Source organism: Nothoprocta perdicaria, unplaced genomic scaffold, assembly GCF_003342845.1.
Source record: "Nothoprocta perdicaria isolate Ctin4 unplaced genomic scaffold, notPer1 scaffold_5, whole genome shotgun sequence".
NCBI classification, from domain to species: Eukaryota; Metazoa; Chordata; class Aves; order Tinamiformes; family Tinamidae; genus Nothoprocta; species Nothoprocta perdicaria.
In genome coordinates this window covers 8,411,601-8,434,625 of record NW_020455754.1, presented here as the reverse complement: position 1 = coordinate 8,434,625, position 23,025 = coordinate 8,411,601, and the positions used below count along the sequence as shown (strand labels likewise).

Sequence of the window (23,025 nt, the reverse complement as noted above, 5' to 3'; positions counted from 1 at the left end):
GCTGGATATCTGGGATCTTTGCCATTCCATAGCCCCAGAACTTCTCCTTGCCTGGATTTTTTTTCCCTCCTGCTGTCTCCTCTTTTCCCCAGTGTTTGTTAGCTAATGGCTCTTGGTTCTCAGCTTGGGATATTTGCAGCTCAAGCCAACAGCCGTGGGCTGGTGCCTGTGGAGCTAATGCAGGCTAATCGCCCCCGGGCTTATTTCTTGGGAGTGCTGGGCACGGGGAATATGTTCCCTAGGCACAGCCTCCCCTCCGCTGCGTGCAGGGATGTGGAAAAACCCACATGTTGGTGCCCAGCGAGGGGCTGACACAGCCTTGGCCGGGGCTCCTGGTGCCGCGAGGCCCCGGGAGCTGCGGGAGCTCCGGAGCATCCTCTGCTCCGTGCACCACGTTTAAGCCCAGCTGTGGGGAGCCAGGCATAGCCTCGGCCCTGCTCCTCCCTGCTCAAAACTCGCTTGGCCTCTCACAGCCTGGACCCTGAACCCACTTCTCTTCCAAAAGCTCTGGTTTCTCTCCATGTTGGCAGCCTGTGCCCGGGCAGGTCCCTTCCCACGCTCCATCCCTGCGCACGGTCCCTCCATGTCCTCTGCAGGGGACAGGGAGCCAGCCCAGGGGCCATCGTGCCCCTTTGGGGATTGATCCTGGCCTTGAAAAAGGCCATTCTCCCCTCTTAGCGTTGGCAAATTGGGAGGATTTGGGCTGCTGCCAAGGGAGGCTGGTGGTTCCAGAGCAGGTAAAATAACCCTGGAGAGGTGTCGCTTGCAGGGGTGAGCACGAAGAGCTGTGAGGAGGAAGATGGAGAAAGGCAGAATGCAGAGCATGAACCTTTGCTTCGCAGCGACTTGCCCCAAGGAGCAGCCTCCTCATGGCCCTGCCTTCCCCCAGGCTTCCTCCCCATCTCCGGAGCACATCCCGCTGGTCCCCATCCCGCTGCACCGGCTCCTGCTCGGCGCAGGGTTCGGCAGCCTGAGCACGAGCAGCGCGGCAGGGCGCCCGCTCCCGCTCTGCCCGTGGCGCCACGAGGAGGACAAGGCGAGGAAGAGCAGGGTCTGCTCCCGCTGCTGGAGACCTGCGTCCCCAGGGACACCAGGGCCTTTGTGGGGGCTTAGGAAAGGGCGAAGGCTCAAGACCCTGGAGACAGCCAGGAGACATCCAGACTTCTGGCTCCCAAACCTTACGGAGCTCGGAGCTCAGATTTGTCGCGGTGCAAACAGGGGCCTCCTGCAGCACATCCAACACCCGCTCCTGGACGCCCATGGACACAGCATGTGCACATGGACGCAGCAAGGACACCCCGTCCCGCTCCGGCTCCCCTGCCCAGCCGCCGTCCCAGCCGCCCCAGCCCTGCAGCATCCCTGACGTTTCCCCCTCGCACCCACCTCGGGCAGAGAGCTTCTTGGTGTTGATGATTTTGGCTGCATACTCCTGTCCTGCCAGCACCTTCACGCATCTCCGGACGATGGAGAAAGCGCCCCTGGGAAGACACGGATGCAAAGGGGTGATGTGGAGGGATGAAGGCAGCATTTCACCCTCTGCTCCCTGCTTGCCAGGCACATTCACACCTTCCCTCCTCTCCATGCAGCCTCATCCATCATCTCAGGAGAAATAGCAGCACTTTAGCAGGGATGTTGGCTCCCGAGGAGCAGCAGAAATGGACATAGCTGTCACACAGCACCCAGGTACTTAACTTCGGTGTCCCTATGTCCTTGCATGCTTGGCACGGCATGACAGTGCAAGAAGCAGCCAAGAAGTCCCCTCTCCCCTCCAGGATCTAGGGGGACAGGGGACCCTGAGGACCCCTTGTCAGATGTCAGGGGACCTGAGCACCAGGCTGCAGGATGCTCAGGCATCCAGCCTGAGCACTGGACTGCAGGATGCTCAAGAATCCAACCTGAGCACCAGGCTGCAGGATGCTCAGGTATCCAGCCTGCTGGTCCACGATGCAGGATGCTCAGGTATCCAGCCTGCTGGACCAGGATGCTCAAGCATCCATCCTGCACACTGGGCTGCAGGATGCTCAGGCATCCCGCCTGTTGGATTGGGCTGCAGGATGCTCAGGCACCCAGGCGGATCACCAAGTCGCAGGATGCTCAGGCATCCCGCCTGCTGGATTGGGCTGCAGGATGCTCTGGCACTCAGGCGGATCACCAAGTTGCAGGATGCTCAGGCATCCCGCCTGAGCGCCGGGCTGCAGGATGCCGTGCAGATTGCGCACAGCAGGGACCCGTGCACCCGGGCACGGTGACTCAGGCGGCTGCCGCTCACGCGCGGGGCTTTCCTGGCCGCACGTGCGCCCCGGCATCGCGCTGCCGCCTTCCCGGCACGAGCAGCACCCCGCGGCAGCCCAGGCGCCCCGCTCGGCGCCGCGGGGGCGGCCGCCACGTGCTCTGCTGAGCCCCGCCAGCTCGTGGCACCGACGGAGCCGCCTGGCGCCGAGCACGGCAGCCCGTGCTGCGCACAAATGCCCACGCCGCAACGCCCGCGCGCAGAGCACAACCTTTGTACCCAGCGCCCGTGCCTGCCGAGCCCATCGCCGCGCTCAAATAATAGCTATGAAAAGCAACCCCACCTCCCGGCCCACCTCGGCCCCGCTGCGCCCGTGCGCTCCCGCTAAATGGCAGGGAATGAAAGGCCGCGGCCGGCGCGCTCCGGCTGCCCGCGGCGCCTAATTGATTTCCCAGCGGCGGGGGCGGACGGGACGGGACGGGACGGGCGGCTCGGGGCGGCAGGCGGCCCCGCGCCCCTCGTGGCACGCGCCACGTGCCGAGTGGCAGCGCGGCCGGGAGCAGGAGTGGGAGCAGGGCAGCGAGCGGCGCTTCCTGCGGGAGCCCGCGAGGCACCGTGGCCACTGGAAAGGCTGGACTATTAATATCCCCGCAGCCTGGAGCGGGGAGGTTTAATTGGAAAAGGGGGGCAGGAGGGAGGCTTCGTTTCAGCCCTGTTGCTGCGGGGGAAGCCGGGAGGCGTTGCTGGCCCCACAGCTCTGCAGGTGCCTCTTTTTCCTCTTCTTTTCCTGCAATCCTGGTGCCTATGGAAAGGCCTGCAGAGAGTGAGGGCAGTGCTCTGTGCCATGGCTGGGCGCATCCTTGGATTTTTGCTCTGGATTTGCAGCCCGATGGCAGGGCTGCGCTGCAGGGGCTGGAGCTGATGGCTCGGGACACATCTCCATCCCTGGGGATGGAGAGGAAACCCCGGGGTTGGCCACACACGGACAGCACTTGGCTCCTCGTCCCGTGCTGGGGAGCGGGCCAACGTGCTGGAAACCCCCGTTTCATCCGTGCACTGCGGGAAGAGGCGACCCCGGGCAGCCGGACGGGGCTCCCGCGGGCGGCACGGGGCGAGGGCAGCTTCCTGCCACGTCCCTTTTCCCTCGTGCCTTTTGGTTCCCGGTGTTTTCTGTCAGAAACCCCATTGCTTGAGCTCCGTGGAGTGCCAGCCCGAGGCAGCCCAGCCCCTGTCCCGGGCAGCAGCGTTAGGTGAAGGGAGCGCGGGGGCCTCAGCGCCGCGCGCTGCTCGGCCGCACCGACATCGTCACCCTGCGCCCGCCCGGGTCGCGCTCGGCGGGACCCTCCTTGCGGCAGGGCCGGGTGCCCCTCCTGCCCCCCAGCCCGGCGCCCCCCCGGCTGCTGCTTTTCCCTCTTTCACACCTTCCTCGCCAGCGCCGGGCTCTGCTGCTGCCTCCCTCCCTCTCTTCAACACCTCCTCCTCCTCCTCCGAGGCATTTTATCTCCCTTCGAGAGAGAAGCGTGTGGGCTGGGGATTTTTTGTTCCTTTTCATTTCTTCTTTTTCTTCTTTGTCGTCTTTTTAATAAATCCCCCTCTCCTGCAGCTCTGCAGGCCCAGGGGCCTCGCAGACCCCTGCAGCACCCAGCACTGGGAGCTGGGGCCACCCCTGCCCCGTTGCCCTTTGGCCAAGTGCTGCCCCTTACCCGGTGCTGCCAGCACCTACGTGGCACCTTCCTAAACTGGGGGGTGTCTCCAGGTGAGGATGGATGAGAGCTGAGCCGAGAAGATGCGGGGGTTCCGTGTGCCAGACCAGGAGCCGGACACTGCCCTGGCTCGCTGTGATGGAGAGAGCTCTGCAAGGTGTCAGGGATCTTCCCGGAGCCTTGGGTTTCTTTTAGGACACAAGAGCCATTGTGGCCAACGCAGTCCCCTGTGGTTTGGGCTTTGCTCCCTCCCTTGGGTCCTCATTGCACTTGAACCATAGGAGTCATCTCGTTCTTCCCATTGTCACCCCAGGTCCCTCCAGCTCCCCTCCGGGCAGCCGGCTTGGGGACACCCCACGTTGTCCCCTGCAGCTCCTGCATCACCCCAGGGCACCCGGGAGGCTGGGGCTTTGCTGCCCCAGCATCCACCTCCGCTGCTGCCTTTTGGGGTGCGGATGGGGCGCCACGAACCTGGGTCATTCCCCCAGGCGGTCCTTGCACCTCCAACCACGGAGCCTGCCTGTGCTCCAGCGGCGCAGCGCTGCATCTGGGCTTCCCACTCGGAGCCCATAAAGTGGGAATTTCCCCACTGGGAAACTGCTGATCTTACGGAAGCCACATGATGCATTGGAAACCATCCCGGTGGAAAATTCCCCACCAGCTTTGCAGCGCATTGACTTGTGTGCCCAGAAAAGCCCACGGGGGCCTGCAGCTCACTCAGGAGCACATCCCAGTGCTCAGATGCACTCGCACCTGCATCTTCCTGGCTCAGGCAAAAGCCGGTAGGACGCTCGAGGCTTGAGCAGCCGCCCTTAGCACCGGCACCGAGCAGCCCTGCTGCTGCGCGGCCGCTTGCGAGCTGCATCGGGCCCCGCAGGAGGGAGAGGTGAGACCTGCGTGTCCGCAGGGACGGGTGCGCCCGGGGGCTGGCGAGGGCTGCGGCTCTGCGGGGCTGGGATGGGCCCTGCACGTCCCGCTTTGCTCCCGGCTCTGCGGGAGCGTGCACATCCCACTTTGCTCCCTGGCTGTTCTGCTCAGCGACGGTGCGCTCAGAGAAACGCGTCTCTCGACCAGGTCGGTCACGGTGGTGCTTTGGGAGCCCCTGGGGCTCTGGGCTGATCTGGATGCTGCCGCGCTGGGCGCTGTACCCGTGGCACTGTCGCTGACGGCACCGTCGCTCCTCATGCTGTTTCTGCCAGGCCAGGTCCCAGCAACCTCCCTTGGAGCCACCAAGTGGCACCCACGGGCCTCCATCCACCGCCTCTCCTGCCCACCCTGCGATGTGTCCAGATGGGCCACGAAACGCCTGCAAGAGCAGCTCCCGAAGCCCAGCGCCCTGGGGACGCTCACGTCCCTGCCAGCCGTGCCCAGCAGCGCCGGCCTCCACACCCGCACCCCGGCTCCCTGCCCTGCTCTTCTCCTACATCCCCGCGCTGACACAGCGGCCAAGTTGGGTGAGAAGCACCGAGCTATCCCCGAGGGGGCACAGAGACACATTCACACATCCCGGGACCAGGGGGCCCTTTGCTTCCAAAGATCTGCACGCGTTTGCAGCAGCAACCAGTTCTCCCACCTGCATGGGAAGGATTAACCGCGTTAGCCTGGCACGCGGTCCTCCCCGCTTCGCTCCTCTCGGTTTCTCCATGTTTTTCCTCCCCTTCCTCTCGCTCTCCCCTCTCCCTCCCACCCACGCGTGGGCACCGGCCAGGCACGGGCTCACCCAGCACCATGCGGGGATGCGGAGCTGGAGCAAGTTTCCCTGCCTGCAGATGGGCAGGGCTGCACAAGAGGGATGCGCCCTGGCATCGGGCACGGGCGCCCGCCGCTCCAGAGCCCGTGTGCAGGTACCGTACAGCCCAGACTGACAGGCTGCTTGGCAGAAGAGGCACCGAAACCACGGCAGGGTTTTGTTGGGGAGTCAGCAAACGCCTGCCCGTTTGTGCACCCCGATGCGCCCCGGCTCGCAGGGCACCGCGCTGCCCGCGCGGTACCCTGGCCGCAGCTCCAGCCGGGTGCTCCGTGCCATGCCGGAGCAGCGCGCGGCTCCCGGTCCCGGCACAGCCGGATCGGCGCAGTCCGGCCCGCGCGGCACTGGAGCTACCCCGGCAAAGCCGCGGCCGGGGGGCAGTCACTCACCCGCGGGGCGCTCGCGCTCCCTGCACTTTCGGGACGGGGATGGGGAAGGGGAATGGATGTGGAGCAGCCACCGCGGAGCTGCCTGGCTTCCCCGGGAGGCTCCCGCAAGGACGTGGCGCACAGGATTTCCCTAAGGAAACACGGGGGGCACCACTCACCTCCCGCTGTCCCGTCCCTCCTCCCAGCTGCGGGAGTTGCCCGAGGCCCCAGCTCTGCCAGAGGGATCCCATTGCCGCAGCCCCACGGTGCCACCAAGCCCTTTGGAAGCACTGCATCCCGCTGCCTCTCCCACCACGGCAGCTCCGGAGGGCAGAGGGATCCCTGTCGCTCGGGTCGGAGGCGGCACCTCCAAGCACTCTCCCCAACTTACTTGCCCAGTTCTTCGAAGAGCTGGTATTCCTCGGTGAAGCGGTTGCAGGTGATGGTGGCCATGCCGCGGGGCTGGGAGCGCTCCCTCCCCGGCGCCGAGTGCGGTGCGAGTGCCTCTCCTCCGGCTCCCTCCCGCTCCGTGTGCTCCGGGGGCTCTCTCCTCCTCGAGGTAAATAAGGGAATATGTTTGATTGACAAGCCCGCAGATAATGATGAGGGCAATTTGTCTTCTCAGCCTCGCCAGCCTTCGTCAGCATCCCCGTCCCCATGGCGACCACCTCTGCCAGAAACGCCCTGTTTCTGTTGCCGGGGCAACTGCTTCCCCAAGCGCCGGGCTGGGACCGGACCGGACCGCGCCGCGGGCACCGGCGCCGCCGGCACGGGGGTCGCCGGCGAGGGGCAAAGCCGAAAGCGGCCACGTTGAAAGCAAATTGAGGGACGCGGCGGCAGAAGTGGAATCGGGGCCAAATTAAAAAAAAAAAAAAAAAAAGGAGAAAAAAGGCCGGTTTCCATGGAAACCGCGGTATCCATGTTGCAGGAGGGGATGGACAGGCTGCCGTCGCCCCGGCAACTGCTCTGCACCCCCGGGGCCCTGTGTGGCCCCCCTGCATCCCCGGGGCCGGGAGGGTGCCGGGCACGAAGGTCCCAACGCGCCCTGTGCCGTGCGGGACCCTGCACCGGCCGGTCCCGGCGCCGGTGGGAAACGAGGAGTTTGGAGCTTCTCCTTCCCACCGGGAGCGGGGAGGAGGGGGCTGGGAGGCCTGGGGGCCTTTCCCTGCTCCCGTCTCCAGGGTTTGAACCAGGAGCAAAGCAGCAGCAGCCCTCCGCTCCTCCCGGTCCTTGTGAGGCGGCGCTGGGACCCCCGAGGAGGCGCCCCGCGGGGCAACGCACCGCCAGCCCCTCGGTGTGCAAAGAAACACCGAAGAAAAAGCACAAAAGAAAGAAAATCAACAGGGAACATGTTAATAAAAAGGAGCAAGCCATGAGCTCTGAGGCCTTTTGCTGCAGGTCGGCAGCCCAGGCAGTGCCAGAGCACCCTGAGCCCCTCGGGCTGCGCACCCAGATCCAACCACAAGGGTTGGACCCTCGGGGCCAACCCTTGTGGTTGGATCTGGGTGCGCAGCAGGGAGGGGGATCCCTTCCCTGCTTTCCGTCTGACCCTCGCAGCAGTCTCTTCCCCCAGGGTTTTTTCCCGTTTCTGTCTGTTTTTGCAGGCCTGACCCTCGTGCCAAGGGGCAATGTGGACTGGCACCCGGTGCCGCAGGGCGATGCCGGCTGCTCCGAGGGCTCCGCGGCCGCCGGGATTTGCAGGACGGATTTTGGCTGGTTTAGCTCGCTGCCAGGCAGCCATGGAGGGGTTAAAGGGAAAAGAAAAGGCTCTAACCAGACAAAAATAGGGAGAAATCTTCCAGAGGAGAGGGAGAAGGAGGAGCGGAGAGAGGGAGAGAAGAAAGGAGGTGGAAGTGGAGGAGGACAGCAAGTGGCGGAGTGAGGAAGAGGAGGGGGAGGAGGAGAAAGGTCTAATGGCTTTTCCATTAATTGCACCATTACCCGCTGCCGTGCCCACCGCTTTGTTCCCGCAGCCGCGCGCGGTGCCCGGGCGCTGCCGGCGCGACGGGGCCGGCGCCGCGCGGCGCTTCCCTCCGGGATGAGTAACCAGGGCCAAGAGGATGAGGAGATCGCGCGGAGGAGGCGCTGTGTCCGTGGGGCTCCGTGCCCCATCGGCTGCCTCCGTGTTCTCTGTGCCAGCGCCCGTGTCCCCGTGAGCATCCCCGACCGGCCTCTCCTCCCCATGCCCATGTGGACTGCCCGGTGCGTGAATCCATGTGCTCCAGCACTGGGAAGGGCCGCACGGCCCCCGCTCTCCCGCCGATCCCATGGCTCCGGGCGGCACTGGGGATGATGCTTTCCCATTGCTTGGGAAAAACATGAAGCAAAGCAGGTGTCTGGGCGCCTGCCCGGGGCCAGGAGCCGATGGTGGCGGTGTGAGTGGTCCCTTTGCACCACAGGGCATGGGCAGTCCCGGTGCCAGGTCTCCCCAGGATCCTCCAGGGAAAGCCGCCCGCCGCAGTCTCCTCTCCAGGAGCAGCAGCCTGGCTATCCCGGGAGCTGCTCCGGGGCTCTGCTGCTGTGCTGGGCTCTCACCACCTGATGGAGACCTTCCTCCCGTGCACTTCCTCGCCGCGGCCTCGCCAGGGATGGCTCCGGCCTCCCTGTGCTTCCCGCATCCAACCCGCGCTGCAAGCGGGGCCTTGGCGGTGCCCATCCCGTGGGAACATCCCTGGGCTCCGGCCCCTCCAGCCGCGGGGCCTGGGCTGGGCTCAGCCTCCCGCACGGAGCAGCAGCCCCGTGAGGACCCCCCTGCTTGGGGCACGAGGGCCCGGGCCCCACGGAGCCTGCAGCCGTGTCTCCCATGCAAACCAAGCAGAGCTGCGAGTTACATATTGCAGAGATCCCAAATTTAGCGGGACACTTTCACACGCAAGCTGGGGTCTGGGGGATGCTCAGTTGATGTCCTCTGGAAGGCTGAATTCTCGGTTATTTTTAGGGGAGAATTATAAATACCGTGGCGAGGAGAACAGATCTGCATTTAAGGTTGTGTTTTCTAACGCGCCCCGTCCCTGCAGGCCCTACCGCCCGGCTTTTGGTGGAGAGGGGACATCCCCAGGGCCACCTCTGCCCTGAGCAGGGGGCTCTGTGGACAAGAGCCGTGGGACTGACCTGCGGGCAGGACGCTGGGTGTGCGGGGACTCCCTGGAGCCACCACATGGCCCGGGCACTGGCGCCAGCTCCGTCTGCCACGGGGAAACCTCACACGCCAAACACCCGCAAGGAGGTCACGGAATCACGGAGGGGCTGGAGATGGAGACGCGGCGGCCCCGGCGAAACACAGCCCTGCATCCGCAGTGTCCGCCGCCCCCCGGGAACCTGCCCCTCGCTCGGCGCCCGGCCCAGGGACTCACGGAGACTGGGGCTCGCGCGGAGTTCTGGGCAGCGGGAGGGAAGGAGCAGGGAGAGCTCCGGGCTCCTCGCTGTGAACAGATTTCCTGGGTGCTCCACTCATAAACGTCTGCCCACCCGCTGCCTTAACCCCTTTGCACCTGGAGCTCATGCTTCCCAAAGCGGGTCTCTCCAACGGGCTCCAAACAGGCAGTTTGGGCACTTCGCTTGGAAAGGAGATCGGAGGAGAGCGCGCTCTCCTCCCACGAGGACACGCTTTGCGTGCTGCAAACACCCGGAGATTTTGCTGCCTGTTTTCCTTCCTCCTTTTCCTCTTTTCAAGACTCTCCTCTGGTTATTTCTTTTAGTTACAATTCAGAAGGCAACATTTTTATTAAAAACAAAACCAAACAGCCCCAGAACCATGGCTCCCCTGGCTGACCACCACCAGCATCAGCCGGGGAACAGCAAGCCAGCGATGCAAAGCTCGAAATCAGGCAAGGCTAACAATTTCATTGAGATATTAGTAAAACCAAAGGGAGAAAAAAAAAAAAACAAACAGGTTTGCATGGAAATTTCCATTTTTGAGAAAAAAAAAAAAAAAGAAAGAAAGAAAAGAACCAAACTTGGATGCGTTTACATAAATATGGAAATGCAAAGTGTTTGCCGAGCCTTGTCGCCACCCCACGGCCGGCTCCAGCCTCGCTGCTCCCTCCGGCAAGGTCCCTTCCCGCCGCCAGCCCCTTTGCAGGCACCCCGTGGTGGGTCTCCGTGTCCTCCTCCTCCCGCCGCCCGGCAAAGCGAGGAGAATGGGCTTATGGAGAGCAGGCTTATGGAGAATGGGTTTATGGAGAGCAGGCTTATGGAGAACGGGCTTAGCTGTGGGCAGTGAGGGCTCTTCTGCTTTGGCGGAGCGCGGATTCGTGCCGGGCACCAAGGGACTTTGCCGTGCGGCAGCCTCGGAGCCCTCCTCGGATGAGGTAGTAAACTGAGGGATGCGACGCGTCCTGCTGTGGTTGGTTTGGGATAGCGGTGGTTGCAGGATGCGCCCCGGGATGGCGACGCTCTGCGGCCACATCCATCGGCGGATCCATGTGGAGCGACGCGCTAAGCGCGGTGCGGATGGAGATGGGGGCTCTCCAAGGCTGCGGGCAGCTCCCAGGCGGATGGGGAAGCCCTGGAGGTACCCAGGGCCCCTGCAAAATCTGCCTGTAATTCGGTCCTAGGGGACGTGTCTGTGGGTCTGGACAGAGCCCCAGAGCACAAAGACCAGCGTGGTGACCAGAGCGCACAGAGCAGCCCGGACAGGCGGACGGACACACAGACACATCCACGCTCCGGCTCTGCAAGCTCCTTTCCATCTCTACAGTAACAGGGCCTGTGTATTATGTCTTGCTGTGGGCTTTTTTATTTTTTTTTTCCTCTCTTTGTTTCTATAGAAAATCCCAGTTCCCCCAAATAATCCACCTAAGAGTAGAAGGAAAAAAAAAATACAAACGTGTCACTGCATTCTCTTCCCATCCCTCTCTCTCACACACGGGGCTTGAAAGCACCCTGAAAGGTATTCAGTGTACATTCTGCCAATTGTCACATCTTTCAATGACAGATTTTAAATGAATGTTATTTTGCAAGGGAGAGAGAGAGAGGAGGGAAAAAAAAAAAAAAAAAAAAAAAAAAAAAAGCCCACACTGCTCATCCAAGAGCTGACAAGTCCTAACGGGCCTCATTTTCCAGAGACAAAAATAACTATTTTCAAAATTCACAGCAGGGCCTTCGCCTACACACGCTGCACCAAGAGAAACCTGTGGGGAGAAATGTAAAATACATTGTGTAAATGGAAACGCACCGTGCATCCCGAACGCTTTTGGAGCCATTTACCCTCTCTGCTGCTCGGCAGCCGCGCTCGGAGCGCAGCCGCGGGCGCCTCGCTCGCCGCTGGAGCGCCCCGTGCCCGGCCCCACAGGAGCGCCTCGCTCGGAGCCTCCCGAGGGCGGATGGGAGGCGTTTTCCCCGCCACGCGGGCGCTCCGGGAGCGCCGTGCCCGTCCGCAGCCGCGGGCGCAGCGGGCAGCTCTGCGCACCGAGTGGGGCTGAGCTCGGGATGATGCGGATGCAGCGCGCGGCTCGGCGAGGCGGGCATCGGGACAGCACTGCTTCCCCGGCCCCACCGTGGCTTCCGAGTCCTGTATCTCCGAGGAGGGATGGAGCCTCCGAGGAGGCAGGAATGGCCTCCCTGAGACCTCCCCTCTGCTCCGGGCGCGAGACGCCGGGTCCCACACGGCTCCCGCATGGAGACGGGGCGGCAGGGATGACCCGTGCAGGATGCCTGGGCGCATGTGGGGATGCTGAGCAAGGAATTCCCGCGTGCCTGCAGCCACACACCTCGCGCATCTCGTCCCAAGTGTGCACGAGAGGGACATATATACATGTCAATACACGTATATTGACAGATATATATGTATATATGTATATTGATATATAATGTCAAGTCCATGATCGCTTGTAGCAAACCAAGCAGTGACGCAGAGCCAGAGAGGAGAAGTCTCAGCATCGCACAGAGCACGGGGCAGGAAGGCTGAGCCCGGCCTCCGCGCTCTCAGGTCTGCCGTCTGCAAGGCAGGAATATCCGTCCCTGTAAGAAGGACCGTGGGGAAACGTGGTGGTTTCGGGATGAGGGCGGCCCTGCAAGCTCCCAACAAGGCGGCTGCTCGGCAGCGCTGCGGAACTGAGAGCACATTTATAAAGAGACCGAACGTGAGGAAATGCACGGGCTCTTAGGAGCACCCGCAACCCGGGGCGCCCGGCCAGGGTCCCCGCTCTGCTCCTGGGGCTGGTGCAATGGGCTGCTGCACAATTAAAGCCTGCGCTTGCCTTGCAGTCCTGCAGAGGAGGCCTGAGGCTCTGGAGGGAGCGGTGCGCGGGCCAAGCCAGCTCGGCACACCCGTGTGTCAGTGCTCGGCACCCCACGCTCGGGTGTCACTGCTCAGCACCCCACGCTCGGGTGTCAGTGCTCAGCAGTGCCGCCAGGCCGCTTGGCTCGCCTGCAGACCCGCGTGCTCCTGCGCGCGCTGCGCGCCCGGGCGGGGGGCGTTTGGTGGGACGCTCCGTCAGATGCGGTTTGACATGAGCCTGGTGTTGAGCTTGCGGAAGAAGGAGCGCAGCTTGCAGATCTTGCACTTCTTCTTCCTGTTCTTGTTCCTGAGGGGCTGCCCGCCCCCTTCCCACTGCTCTGCGTCGTCCTCGCTGGCCCAGGGCCCCCAGGCGCCGCCGTTGAAGTCCGGGTGAGCGCGGGGGTTCTCAGCGGGGTACCGCACGGGGATGGCCGTCCGGTTGTAGTGCACCAGCCTCCCCAAGAGGGCCCGCACCACGTCCGGCCGCTGCTCCGAGAGGTCGTAACGCTCGTAGGGGTCGGCACTGATGTTGAAGAGCCACAGGGACTTGCGCGGGCCGTCCGTGAGGCGCTCCAGGTTCCACCAGCTGCCGGGGAAGTTGGTCAGGGTCTGAGGAGGGATCCAGTCGCTGTAGCCCGGGTCGCCCGTGAGCAGCTTCCACTCGCCCACGCGGATGGAGGCCTGCACGGCCGTGTTCCAGATGCCGAAGCCGTCCTCCAAGGAGCCGTACTTGGCGTGGTTGTAGAGCGGATCGATGTTGTGCAGGATTTCGGTGCGCGGGGACTCCTTGCCCTCACTGATGGCGGGCCACACGTTGTAGCCATCCAGGCCTGGGACGTTGCTCAGGTTGCCCCTTGCCAGGCTCACCAGAGTCGGGTACCAGTCCGTGATGTGAACCAAGGCCCAGCTGGTCCGGCGCTTGCGCTTGATCAGGGGACTGTGCACAAAGCCGATGCCACGGACCCCCCCTTCCCAGTATGTCCCTTTGCGGCCTCGCAGGGGCCAGTTGCTCCCCCCGGAGAAGGTCTGCCCGCCGTTGTCGGTGGAGAACACAATCACGCTGTTGTCATAATAGCCGTACTTCTTGAGGGCCCAGGTGATGTTCTTCACGGCCTCGTCCATGCACGTCACCATGGCCGCGTACTTGCGGCGCGCCACGTTGCCCATGGAGCGGTAGCGGTAGATGTACTCCTTGGGCGACTGCAGAGGCGTGTGCACCGCTTGGAAGGCCACGTAGATGAAGATGGGCTCCTTGGGGCTGTGGGACGCCAGGATCTTGCTGACGCGCTGGGCGTAGAGGAACGTCGAGTACTTCCCGCTCTGGTCCCAGGCCACTTTCTCCCCTTCATGCAGGTCGTAGCCGCAGACGCCAGGCCCATCGCAGTTGTCATAGGTGTAGTAGTCCACGTTGCCCGTCAGGGAGCCCAGGAAGGTGTCAAAGCCCCGGCGGGTGGGCAGGCATTCCTTCTTGTAGAAGCCAAGGTGCCACTTGCCCACCATGTGCGTGGAGTAGCCCGCTTCCTGCAGCTTCTGGGGCAAGGTGACCTGGTCCAGGGGCAGGCAGTTGGGCTGCCGCGGGCGGATGATGGAGTGCTGCAAGCCCGTGTGGATCTGGTACCTGCCAGAGAAGAACCAAGAGCAAAGAGAGCTCATGCGGAGCAGCCCTTTGGTTACTGGGCACTCCAAGCCCAATTCCACGGAGCAAGCTCCATGCCAGAGGCAGGGAAGTGTCTGTGCATCCGAAAGTACCACAGAAAGTTCAAAAAAGAAGACAGGACGCTCAAGAGACATCCCTGAAGGGTACTGGGCTGCTCTCCCTACCAAACCCGGGTGCCACCAGCAGTCAGGTCAGCCCTGCAGGACAGGCAAGAGTTGCCCAATGATCCCTAGGGGTCTGCAGTGCCCCACCTGCACACGGATGCATCCCGTCCTCCTTTCTGCTTTACCAGCCCTGGGGACACCTGGCTCCCTTTTGAGCCTTCCAGGAGGAAGGAAAGGGCTTTCCTGGGACCTTGCTGGGCTCCACCACCCTCAGGTGGCCTCAGAGGCTTGGCCAGAGACCCCCCTCTCCCAAACTGAGTTTGGTGGTCAATCACGTCTACATTTTTGGCCTTGGTGATGTGCCTTGAGGAGTCACTGGTGTGCTAGCTGCAGAGACCACATCTCCTGCCTTCCTTGAGCCTGTCCTGAGCTTTCCTTAACACCTCGCCAGCTCCTGTTGGCAGAGCACGATTGACCCTGCACCCATTTCTTCTTGCAACACTCAGGACCAGAAACACTCATCACAGGGAGAGCCAGGGAGGGGGCAGACACTGGCTATTCACCACAGTGATGGCCACCCCAGCTGGGACAACACAAGGAGCAGGACTCAGGCATTCAGAGTCCCAGGCAAACGCACCAAGGCAGGGGTGGATGGGGCAAAGAGCCGGGCTTAGCTGCAGCACAACACGCGTGTCTAAGGAAGCAGCTCAGCTGGGCTGGAGGATGCGACCCAAGCACCTGCACTGCCGTGGAGTCACACCATTACTGACATCATGTTATCCACACCGTGCAAAAATCCACTGTCCAAGCAGACATCTAGAATCATCTAGAAAAACTAGCATGAGGCCTGTTCTGTGAGGCAACGTGCAACAAGTGTCAGCAAACTGGGGATACGTCTCCAAGAGCTGAGAGAGAGAGAGAAGCAGGCCCATGTAGGGGGACCTCAGCAGGGTAGAAACAAGTGTTCTCTTACCTGCCCGTTATCAGCTGGCTCCTGGATGGGGTGCAGATAGGCTGGATATAATAGTTCTCCAACTTAACCCCTTCTGCTGCCAGCCTGTCCAGTGTCGGCGTTTGGATATCCGAGCCGTGATACCCAACATCATGGTAGCCTTGGTCATCGGTCAGAATGAAGACGATGTGAGGCGGCCTGGAGAAGGCAGGAGGCAGCGACTTCTCCGTGGGGTCCATAGCCACATCGGCCACCAAACCGGGCTTCATCCAGTCCCAGGATAAGTAGCCAAAGCTGAGCAAACTGACCAGTGAGAAGCCCGTGAGGGCGTAGACAGCCATGGTGCGGCCAAGGGTGCTACTGTCCCCGCATCCCCCAGCAAAGCAGAGCGGAGCGAAGCGAAGTGAAGCGAAGCAGAGCAAGCAGGGGGTCGTTGCTGCCCCCAGCGCAGCCCCCAGCCTAGGGGACGTTCCCCGCAGTGCCCGCAGCGGGGTTTGCAGGAGCGGTCCCCATGAAGACGCTCACACACAAAGAAGCAGCGGCTCCCGCCGGGGCTGCGGCGCCTTCAGTCAAAAGCAAATAACCGGCCAGCCGATCCAATCACACACATGCGCTGCAGAATGAGTTTCCTTGCCGTGTTATTAAGAACAGTTCCGGAGCTACTCCAGCGTGTCTCAAGTGCTAGAAATACTCTCTGGCTTCCCGGCTTTTTGTTGCTGTGATTTCTTTTTCTCTTTTTAAAATCCACATGAAAACCTTGCTGGAGTTGTGGCCGGCTTCTCCTGCAGCTCAGCTCTGTGCCCGCTCGGCCGTCCAAGCGGCTTGCTCAGGATAAGATGATCTTTCTGTTTAAACTCCTGCAGAAGAGGGTGCTAAAGTTCAAGCCCAGAGGTGCTGAGTTCTCATCCTCGCCCGTCAGGGAAAAGCCGCCGTCTCCTTTTCTCACCATTCGCTCCAAAAACATTCCTTGGCAAGACCACACCATGATTTTTTTTTTCCTTCTTTCCTCCCACCTCGTCCTCCTTCCCTCCTCTCCTTCCTTTTTTCTTAACTCGAGGCGGCCCCGGAGTCTTTCACGAGGCTGCCGGGAGCTCGGGAAGGTCCCTGCTCGCTTGGCCGGGGAGCTGCCGAGGGCAGCGCGGGGCGGCGGGCACGGGGCTCCCTGCGGCCGCGCGCGCGGAGCCCGCGGGAAGCCCTAACATCTGCCCGGGATGCCGGCTCCGCCGCCAGGTTTATGGGGAGCTGCGGCCTTGGCCCCTCCCCGCCCGCTCCGCCACTCCGGGAAAACGCTGGGAAGACCCAGAGCTCGCAGGGTCCTGGGAGGGACGTCCCTCCTCCGCGCGCCGTGCGGAGAGCCCGCGGCCGGAGCTGGGGGCGCCCTCGGGGGTCCCCGCTGCCCCAGGGGGCTCAGCTCGGGGGGGACGGTGGGAATGGCCCTCCCGGGGTCGGCGCTCGCAGCCCCGCGTGGCGCTGCCGGGAAGGGGAGCGGGACAGGCTGTGCCGGGAGGGATCGTGGGAGCGTTGCCACCGACTCCGTGCGCCGGGAGAACGGAACAGAGCGAAGCAGAAGGCGGGCAAGGCAAGAGGAAGCTGCACAAACGCCTCCGAGCCGGGTAACGGCACCCAAGGGCTGGCACTGAGGGGCACGGCCGCTGCGGCCACCCCGGGGAGGGACACGGGGCCGGGAGGCGCCGCTTGTGCCCCCGGCCACGGGCAGCCAAGGCAGGGCTGGGCACCAAGCAGGGGCCTCGGGCTGATGCTGCTCCGAAGCTGGGGTACGGGAAGAGGGGGCTGCCTGGGTGCCCTGGCTGCCCCTTTGTGCTTCTGGGGAGCTCTGGGGAGAAGGACAGAGACCCCCCTGTGCAGTTCCCCTCGCAGGAGCAGCTTCCATGGAGCAAGAAGGGACCATCAGGCCCCCGTGCAGCCCCAGCTTTTGTTACGCAGCCTGGGACGGGGGATATTGTGCCAACATCAGACACATTCACCCTCCTTGGCGGGAGGTTCCTCCTCCCCAGGCTCCCTTCCTTTGGGGTCTCTTCTGCCACCAGGCCCCTGCCAAGGTCCCCCTTGCTGGGACTCCTGGGCACTTTCCAGACTCCATCCGTCCCCTGACACCTCCCAGAGCTCCCACCACCTCCTCGCCATCCACCGTCAGTTTCCTCAGCTGAAATCCCCGGCACCTCGGAGGAGTGGGAAGGCTGGAGGCTCCATAAGGCTCCCTGCGCGCAGGGGCTCGGTGCTGGCTGCACGTGGGGGAGGCACAGACGTGCAGCCTGGTTTCTGCACGTGAGCCCCGGCTCTTCCCACTGGCAGGAATCCCTGCTGGCTCGGAGGAGTCGGGCAGGGCTGGGTCCAGCCCTTCAGAAAGGCTGGGTTCATCCCCGGGGGTTAATCACTCCTTCCGCCTGCTCCTCTCTCTCCTTCCCACCACTCTCCAGCCCTTTCTGCAGTTCTCCCGACTTCTTTACTTTCCAACAACTCCTTCCTCCCAGAAAAATCCGGACCTGAAAGAAGGGGAAGGGGAGCAATTCAGAAAGCAGAGGTGTCCCCAGATTCCCTGGTCCTGGGTGTCCACCTGCTCTTCCCATGGACTGCTCCCGCCGGACAGAGCCCCTTGGGCTGCCCTGGGCTGCAAGTCACCGCAGGGAACGCGCACAGCGCCTGCCCAGTGACAGGGAATAGTGGGTCTGGGTGAGTGTCTCTTCCAAACGCAATACCTTGTCTTCCCGCCACGCTCCCCTCTCCCGTCGAGCAAGCGCGGCTGCCTTGTGCTCTTGGTGCACGACGGAGCTCAAAGTCAATGGGAGGGTTTTATGCAATGTATTTCTATAGGCACTGACATCACGAGTCTCTCCAAACTGGGGAGGGGATTTCTTATAGATCCTGCTGAACTGCTGATGGGAGGACATCCCTGGGTCCCTATGGACAGAGCCTGGCTCCCCTCCTTGGGTGTTCTCCTCACTGTATGGTGCTCACTGGCATTTACACAGCCAGAAGAACCGGGACTCACAGGTCCTTCCCTTGCCTGCTTTGAACCCTGCAAGGAAAAGGACAGGGCAAAAGGCAAGGGCCGGGGCTGAGGGGCACTAAGTCTGCCTGTGGCAGAGGGAGGGAGCTCAGGCGAGCACAGGGTGCTGATAAATTGTGCCCGCAGTTTGGGGCTGGCGGAGCGAACCCATCTGCCATAGACAGCAGTGGGCTGGGTGGGACGTGCAGGAGAGGAAAAGCAGGCACGGGAGTGGGTCGGGAACGCGCTGGGAGAGGGGCAGCCCAGAGACCACCTCTGAGGAAGGGAATGCGGGCCCCTCACCGCAGCAGGGGGACCTGGCCACGCAAAACCCCTCCAGGGACAGGCCTAGCGGGACTGGGGACCAGGACCACCACGGATGGAGGACGGGGGTGATGGAGCAGAGTCCTGTCTGCGAGAGCTTCTAGAGAGAAAGCAGGAAGAAATGAGAGCAAAAAAGCAGGAAAAAATGGACAGGGTGTTGGGCCGGGTTCTGATAATGCAGACCTGTGCTCAGCCAGACCGGCACGTCCCCCGGGAGATCCCTGGCGGGTCCGGGCTGGCCTGTGGTCCAGGGAGGAAAGGGCTGGGATCACAGAGCACAGGGAAGGTTTCCAAGAGCTGAAAGCCCCGCGGGTCTCGGCCAGCACTGCGGGCTGCCGTTCCAGAGCCAGCTGAGAGCAAGGGCCGTGTGGGAGAGGGCGGCCGGGCACGGCCGAGCTCGGAGCATCCCGCCGGAGCCAGGCAGAGCAGGAGCCAGGCACTGCCCCAAACACAAAACAAGACCAGGAAGGGCCAAGTTTGCTGGTGGTGACCCCGCTTGGCAGGCGGGGTTAATGGATTAATGGATTAATGGATTAATAATCCATTAATCACAGGGACAGATGCTGAGGCCCTGGGGGACACAAACGTGTCCCCGCTGGAGGAGGATGCGCAGCCTGGGTTCTCCTATAGCAAGATGAAAAGCAGGGAGTGTCAGGGGGAAAAACTGCCCTCCAGAGCCTCGGAGAGAATGGGATAAAGGGCTATCCAGGCCCCAGCCTTGCTGAAATCATCTAAGAGGAGACAGGAGGTGGGAAAGGCTGGGAAAGAGCGGGGAGAGGAAGAAATGACAACTCCTGAGTTCCAGGGTCAGGACAATTCGAGCTGGCTGGGAGGCCGCCGCGGGGTGATTAATGCATCACAAGGTCTCCGGAATGGAAAAAGTGCTCAGGGCCTGGAGCAACCCCCTCCGCCCCCGCCGCCTGTTATTAATTCAAGGCAGCCACTTGTGCAGCCTTGCTCCGAGATGTCTCCAGAGGCAGGAGCCTCCTTGGTGTTGCACAACGCCGAGGTGGCCCCTGGCTGCGCGGGGACCCTGACCGGCCCCTTCCCGGGCGCCCAGTTCAGCACCCGCTCGCACCACCTGTCCGTGGAGCTGCTCCGAACTGGTGGTGGGACACGGAGCTGGAGCCTGTCCCGCTGCTCCCGCTGCATCCAGCGCCCAGCCGGCAGCAGTGCATCTCCCTTCCGGCCCCATTCCCAGGTGCTTTTACTCCTCCAGCATGATGGGAATCCCCGCAGGAGGAACCGGCAGCGGCTCCGGAGGCAGAGCATTCCCGGACCTGCACGCATGGACCATGAGGGAGGAAAGGCACCGTCTTCCTCCCAACCGAGCACTTCCACGCGCCCACGGACGCTTTCCACCAGAGACCAGGCCCTGCAAGCTGAGAAATCAAGGAGCAAAGCCATCAGACCAAGCTCAGTCTGGTCCTTTCTGGTGCTTTTTAGCATCAGGCACTTCACAGAAGCGCGAGGGATGCTGCCCTGCCGCCGGTGTGAGCTCGGAGGCAGCGAACCCTGCCCGGCGCCTGGGCCAGGTCTCCCCACGCTCTGCAGCTGGCACAGCCCCTTGCATTTGCACAGCTGCTTCTCTAAACAAATATTTGAATATTAGCTCTTTTCTTTAATTAATTTTATGTGGCCTGGGGCAAGAATGAAAATAATCGCGGTCCTTCCTGCTTCTTCCCCCCTCAGCTCCGGCCGCACTTGTGTTTTGGCTCAGAAAGCGCTTGCTGCAAGCCGGGTTATGCAAACAGGCTCCACATACTTCCCAGCGGCCGCGATTTACCATAAGGGCCACACAGCAACGTTTAAACCTAAGCCTCGAATCTTTATTTTCTTTTTTTTTCCCCCCCTCCTTCTTCTTTACTTTTTAACCCTTGCCGGGGCCGGAGCCCCTCCGAGCTCAATACGGCCTTTCTCTCCCCGCTCAATGGGGCATTATGAGCAGAGCGGTTATTGAAAGCAGAACTCGCGGCTTTTACAATGGCAGCTCTGTGCAGGGCAAATATTGCACAATCTGTTTGCAGGCTGCGGGCTCCCCGCTCCCCCTCGGCAGCCCCGCGCCCGCCAAACGGGACCTCAGCAGCAGGAATATGAAAGGCTTTTAATAAGTCCCCTCTCTGCTTCTTCAGAGCAAGGCATTTGGCCTAACGGGGCATCGGGGGGGCCCAGCCCGGCCGCCAAAACCAGAGCGCGTTGCGTTCGGCTCTCAGATGTTGGAGGGTTTCCGCTCTGCCCGGCCAGCGTGTGATGCGTTTGCTTTTTTTATTGGCGGGATGAAAGAGTCCGGGCAAGTCTGGAAAAGAAGCAAACAGGCCCGGCGAGGGGGAGAGCGTGTTATTTTGTCTAAGGGGAAATAAGGATCAGGGCGGGAGCCCCGTGCCTCGGGTGCGCGGTGGCCCGGACACCCTCTCCCCCTTGGACACAACGGTGGGAGCAACTCGTACAGCGGGGAAAGAGGCTGGAAGAGGGCCCTGTCTGCTGAAGTATTTCATATGGAGAAAGTTCTGGAGTGGGAAAGCGGCGCAGATAACGAGGCTGCGTTTCCAAGCCCTTCTGGAGAGGGGTGAAGGGCTCTGGATACCCATCCTTGTGCACGGAGCCCTGCTCTGCCAAAGCCTCCGGGCAGCCAAGGGCATCCCCAGGCCCAAGCCCCGAAGACGGTGCTGAAGCCAAGCCAGCTCTTCATGGACCATGGGTCCTCAGACAGCTCCCAAGGGTTGTCCTGCTTTCCCGCTTTGATCCAAGGCCGCACGTTCTCCCTGCCGAGAGCAGCCGTGCAAGGGGAGCCCCTCGGCTCCCTGCCTCCCGTGGGCAGAAGCCGCCTTCCTAGCGGCCACCGCCGCGGCAAGATCCGCAGCAGCCCCGGGGATCGGCCGTGATCTGTGGCGACTCGGAGGTTTTTGCAGTGCCCTAATTCGCGCCGGGAGCCCGAGCCAAGGGAGGAGCGAGCGGCAAGTTTGCGTCGGCCGCCGCTTATGCAACCCCGACGGTTGCAAAAGCAACAAACGCTGTTCGGCAACAGCCTGCGACGCTCAGCGGCCAAGCGACGGGGGGCAACGCGTTATTGGGGCAGAAAGGGGTCCCTGCTGCAGGGGAGTGGCCGTCCCTCTGACACTGGATGTTGTTCTTGGAACTGAATGGCCTTTTTCAGTCCTCTGCCCCTGTTCGTAGCATTTGCGCAGTTGAAAGTCATCATCATCATCATAAAAGAGCACTTAGAAACCATAGTGCAATGTTCGAGCCTTTTCTAATGTAAACCATAGCCTCTAAGAACACATGTTGGGCTTGGCCAGGGTTTGTTCCCGATCAAATACTGCTGGTCTCCTTTCTCTCTCCTCTTCTGGTTGCCCAGGCACTAGGAAAATAAGAAATAAAAGCCCTAAATAGGAGTCAGTTCCTTTCTTAGGTTATATTTTTCTTCCATTTTTGGTCACCAAAACATTTCAACGATCGTGCAAATTCTCCCGTGAAATGACTTAAACATATTCCTGCATGCATTTGTTTTCTTTTTCCCCCTCCTGCCTTCAGCAGACTTCAGTCCATCAGCTCCCCTTCCCTGCTATCACATTCCTCCCCTCGCCTTACCCCAGCTCTCAGCAAACTGCAGCTCGTCGCCTTCTCCTCTCTTTAGTGCCTGGCGTGTTTGCTTGGAAGCGCCGGCGAGCTGGAGTGGAGCCCGAGCCTTTGGCACTGCTCCTTGCTTCCCGTGCCTTATGGCATGTGTTCTGCTTTGCCGGGGTGCTCGCCCTCCTCGTGCTGCCCCCGGGACCCCCATTTCCAGCAGGAGACCCAAAATCCGGGAATCCTGCGCACACGGAGCTCCCCGCTGCGGGTTCCCAGCGGAGCCCTGGGGCTTGCAGAATTTGGATGTGAATCCCTATAGGATCTGGGGAGGACATGGGGAAGGCAGCTGGGGTCCAGCTTTGCACAAGGAGCTTTGCAGCTCTGGGCAGCTCCTGCAGGAGAGCTCGGCCTGCTCGTCCTCAGCATCCACCCGGTCCCGCCAGGCTCCCCTGGTTAAAGGTTTTTGGGTAGATGCTGCTCTGTCCTCTCCACCTTTCAGCAGGGCTGACCTTGGCTGAAGAAAAGAAGCCACAGTTCCCTCGCAGGCAAGGGCCCTCTTTGAAGCAGGAGAGAAGGTCCCAAAGCGGCGGAAGGAAGGATTTAAGCGTCTGGCATGGTTGGTTTCTGGCAGGGCCGCCGCCTGACCCTGACGTTGCCTCCGCTGGCCTATTGGTTTTGGCCTCGCCTGCCTTCATTCCTGACAGGATTCATCATGGGATAGAGAGAACCTCCTGGCTCCTCCGGGCGAGCACGGTGCTGGCATCAGCCTGGGCTCGCTAAGAAGGAGCGATTCTTCCCGGCGCCTGCAGGGCACCCAGCCCTGTCCCGCGGAGCAGCACGGCAGGGCAGCGGCCACCCCTCACCACGGCTGTTCCCGGCCCCGGCAGCTCCCTCCTTTCCCCGCTTTCCATCTCCCTTTTCACGCACGGCCTCTCCAAAGGCGTCTGGGTTTCACCTGGCAGGAGATGCGAGGGCCCGGCGGACAGGATCCCTCCCGGAGCGCTGCCCGCCAGGCAAGGCACGAGGAATTCAGCAGATGAGGCCCTGCAATCGCCAGGGCACCTGCCCCCAGACAAGGAGCCTTTCTCACCCTGGCACCCCACAGCAGGGCCTGATCGCCCGGCTTGTTTATAACCCCACTTCGGA

The 23,025-nt window shown here is 62.2% G+C and overlaps 2 protein-coding genes across 4 annotated transcripts in view; both read right to left on the bottom strand.

Annotated features, from left to right (window-relative positions):
* The window catches only part of CAMK2A (calcium/calmodulin dependent protein kinase II alpha), a 29,451-nt gene extending 22,760 nt beyond the window's left edge, over positions 1 to 6,691 (bottom strand). For all 3 annotated transcript variants that reach the window (XM_026047435.1, XM_026047436.1, XM_026047437.1), the window contains exons 1-2: positions 6,440 to 6,691; positions 1,384 to 1,478 (exon numbers count right to left, since the gene is read on the bottom strand). In XM_026047435.1, the coding sequence (XP_025903220.1) occupies positions 1,384 to 1,478; positions 6,440 to 6,501 (157 nt within the window). In that variant the 5' untranslated portion in view covers positions 6,502 to 6,691. The remainder of the gene's footprint in view (positions 1 to 1,383; positions 1,479 to 6,439) is intronic.
* Positions 6,692 to 12,484: 5,793 nt separating this feature from the next.
* On the bottom strand, positions 12,485 to 15,488 carry ARSI (arylsulfatase family member I). Its single transcript, XM_026047621.1, has 2 exons — positions 15,003 to 15,488; positions 12,485 to 13,886 (listed from the first exon to the last, which is right to left on the bottom strand). The coding sequence occupies exons 1-2, from the start codon at positions 15,320 to 15,322 to the stop codon at positions 12,485 to 12,487; spliced, it is 1,722 nt and encodes a 573-aa protein (XP_025903406.1). The 5' UTR covers positions 15,323 to 15,488.
* Between the last annotated feature and the right edge of the window lie 7,537 nt (positions 15,489 to 23,025).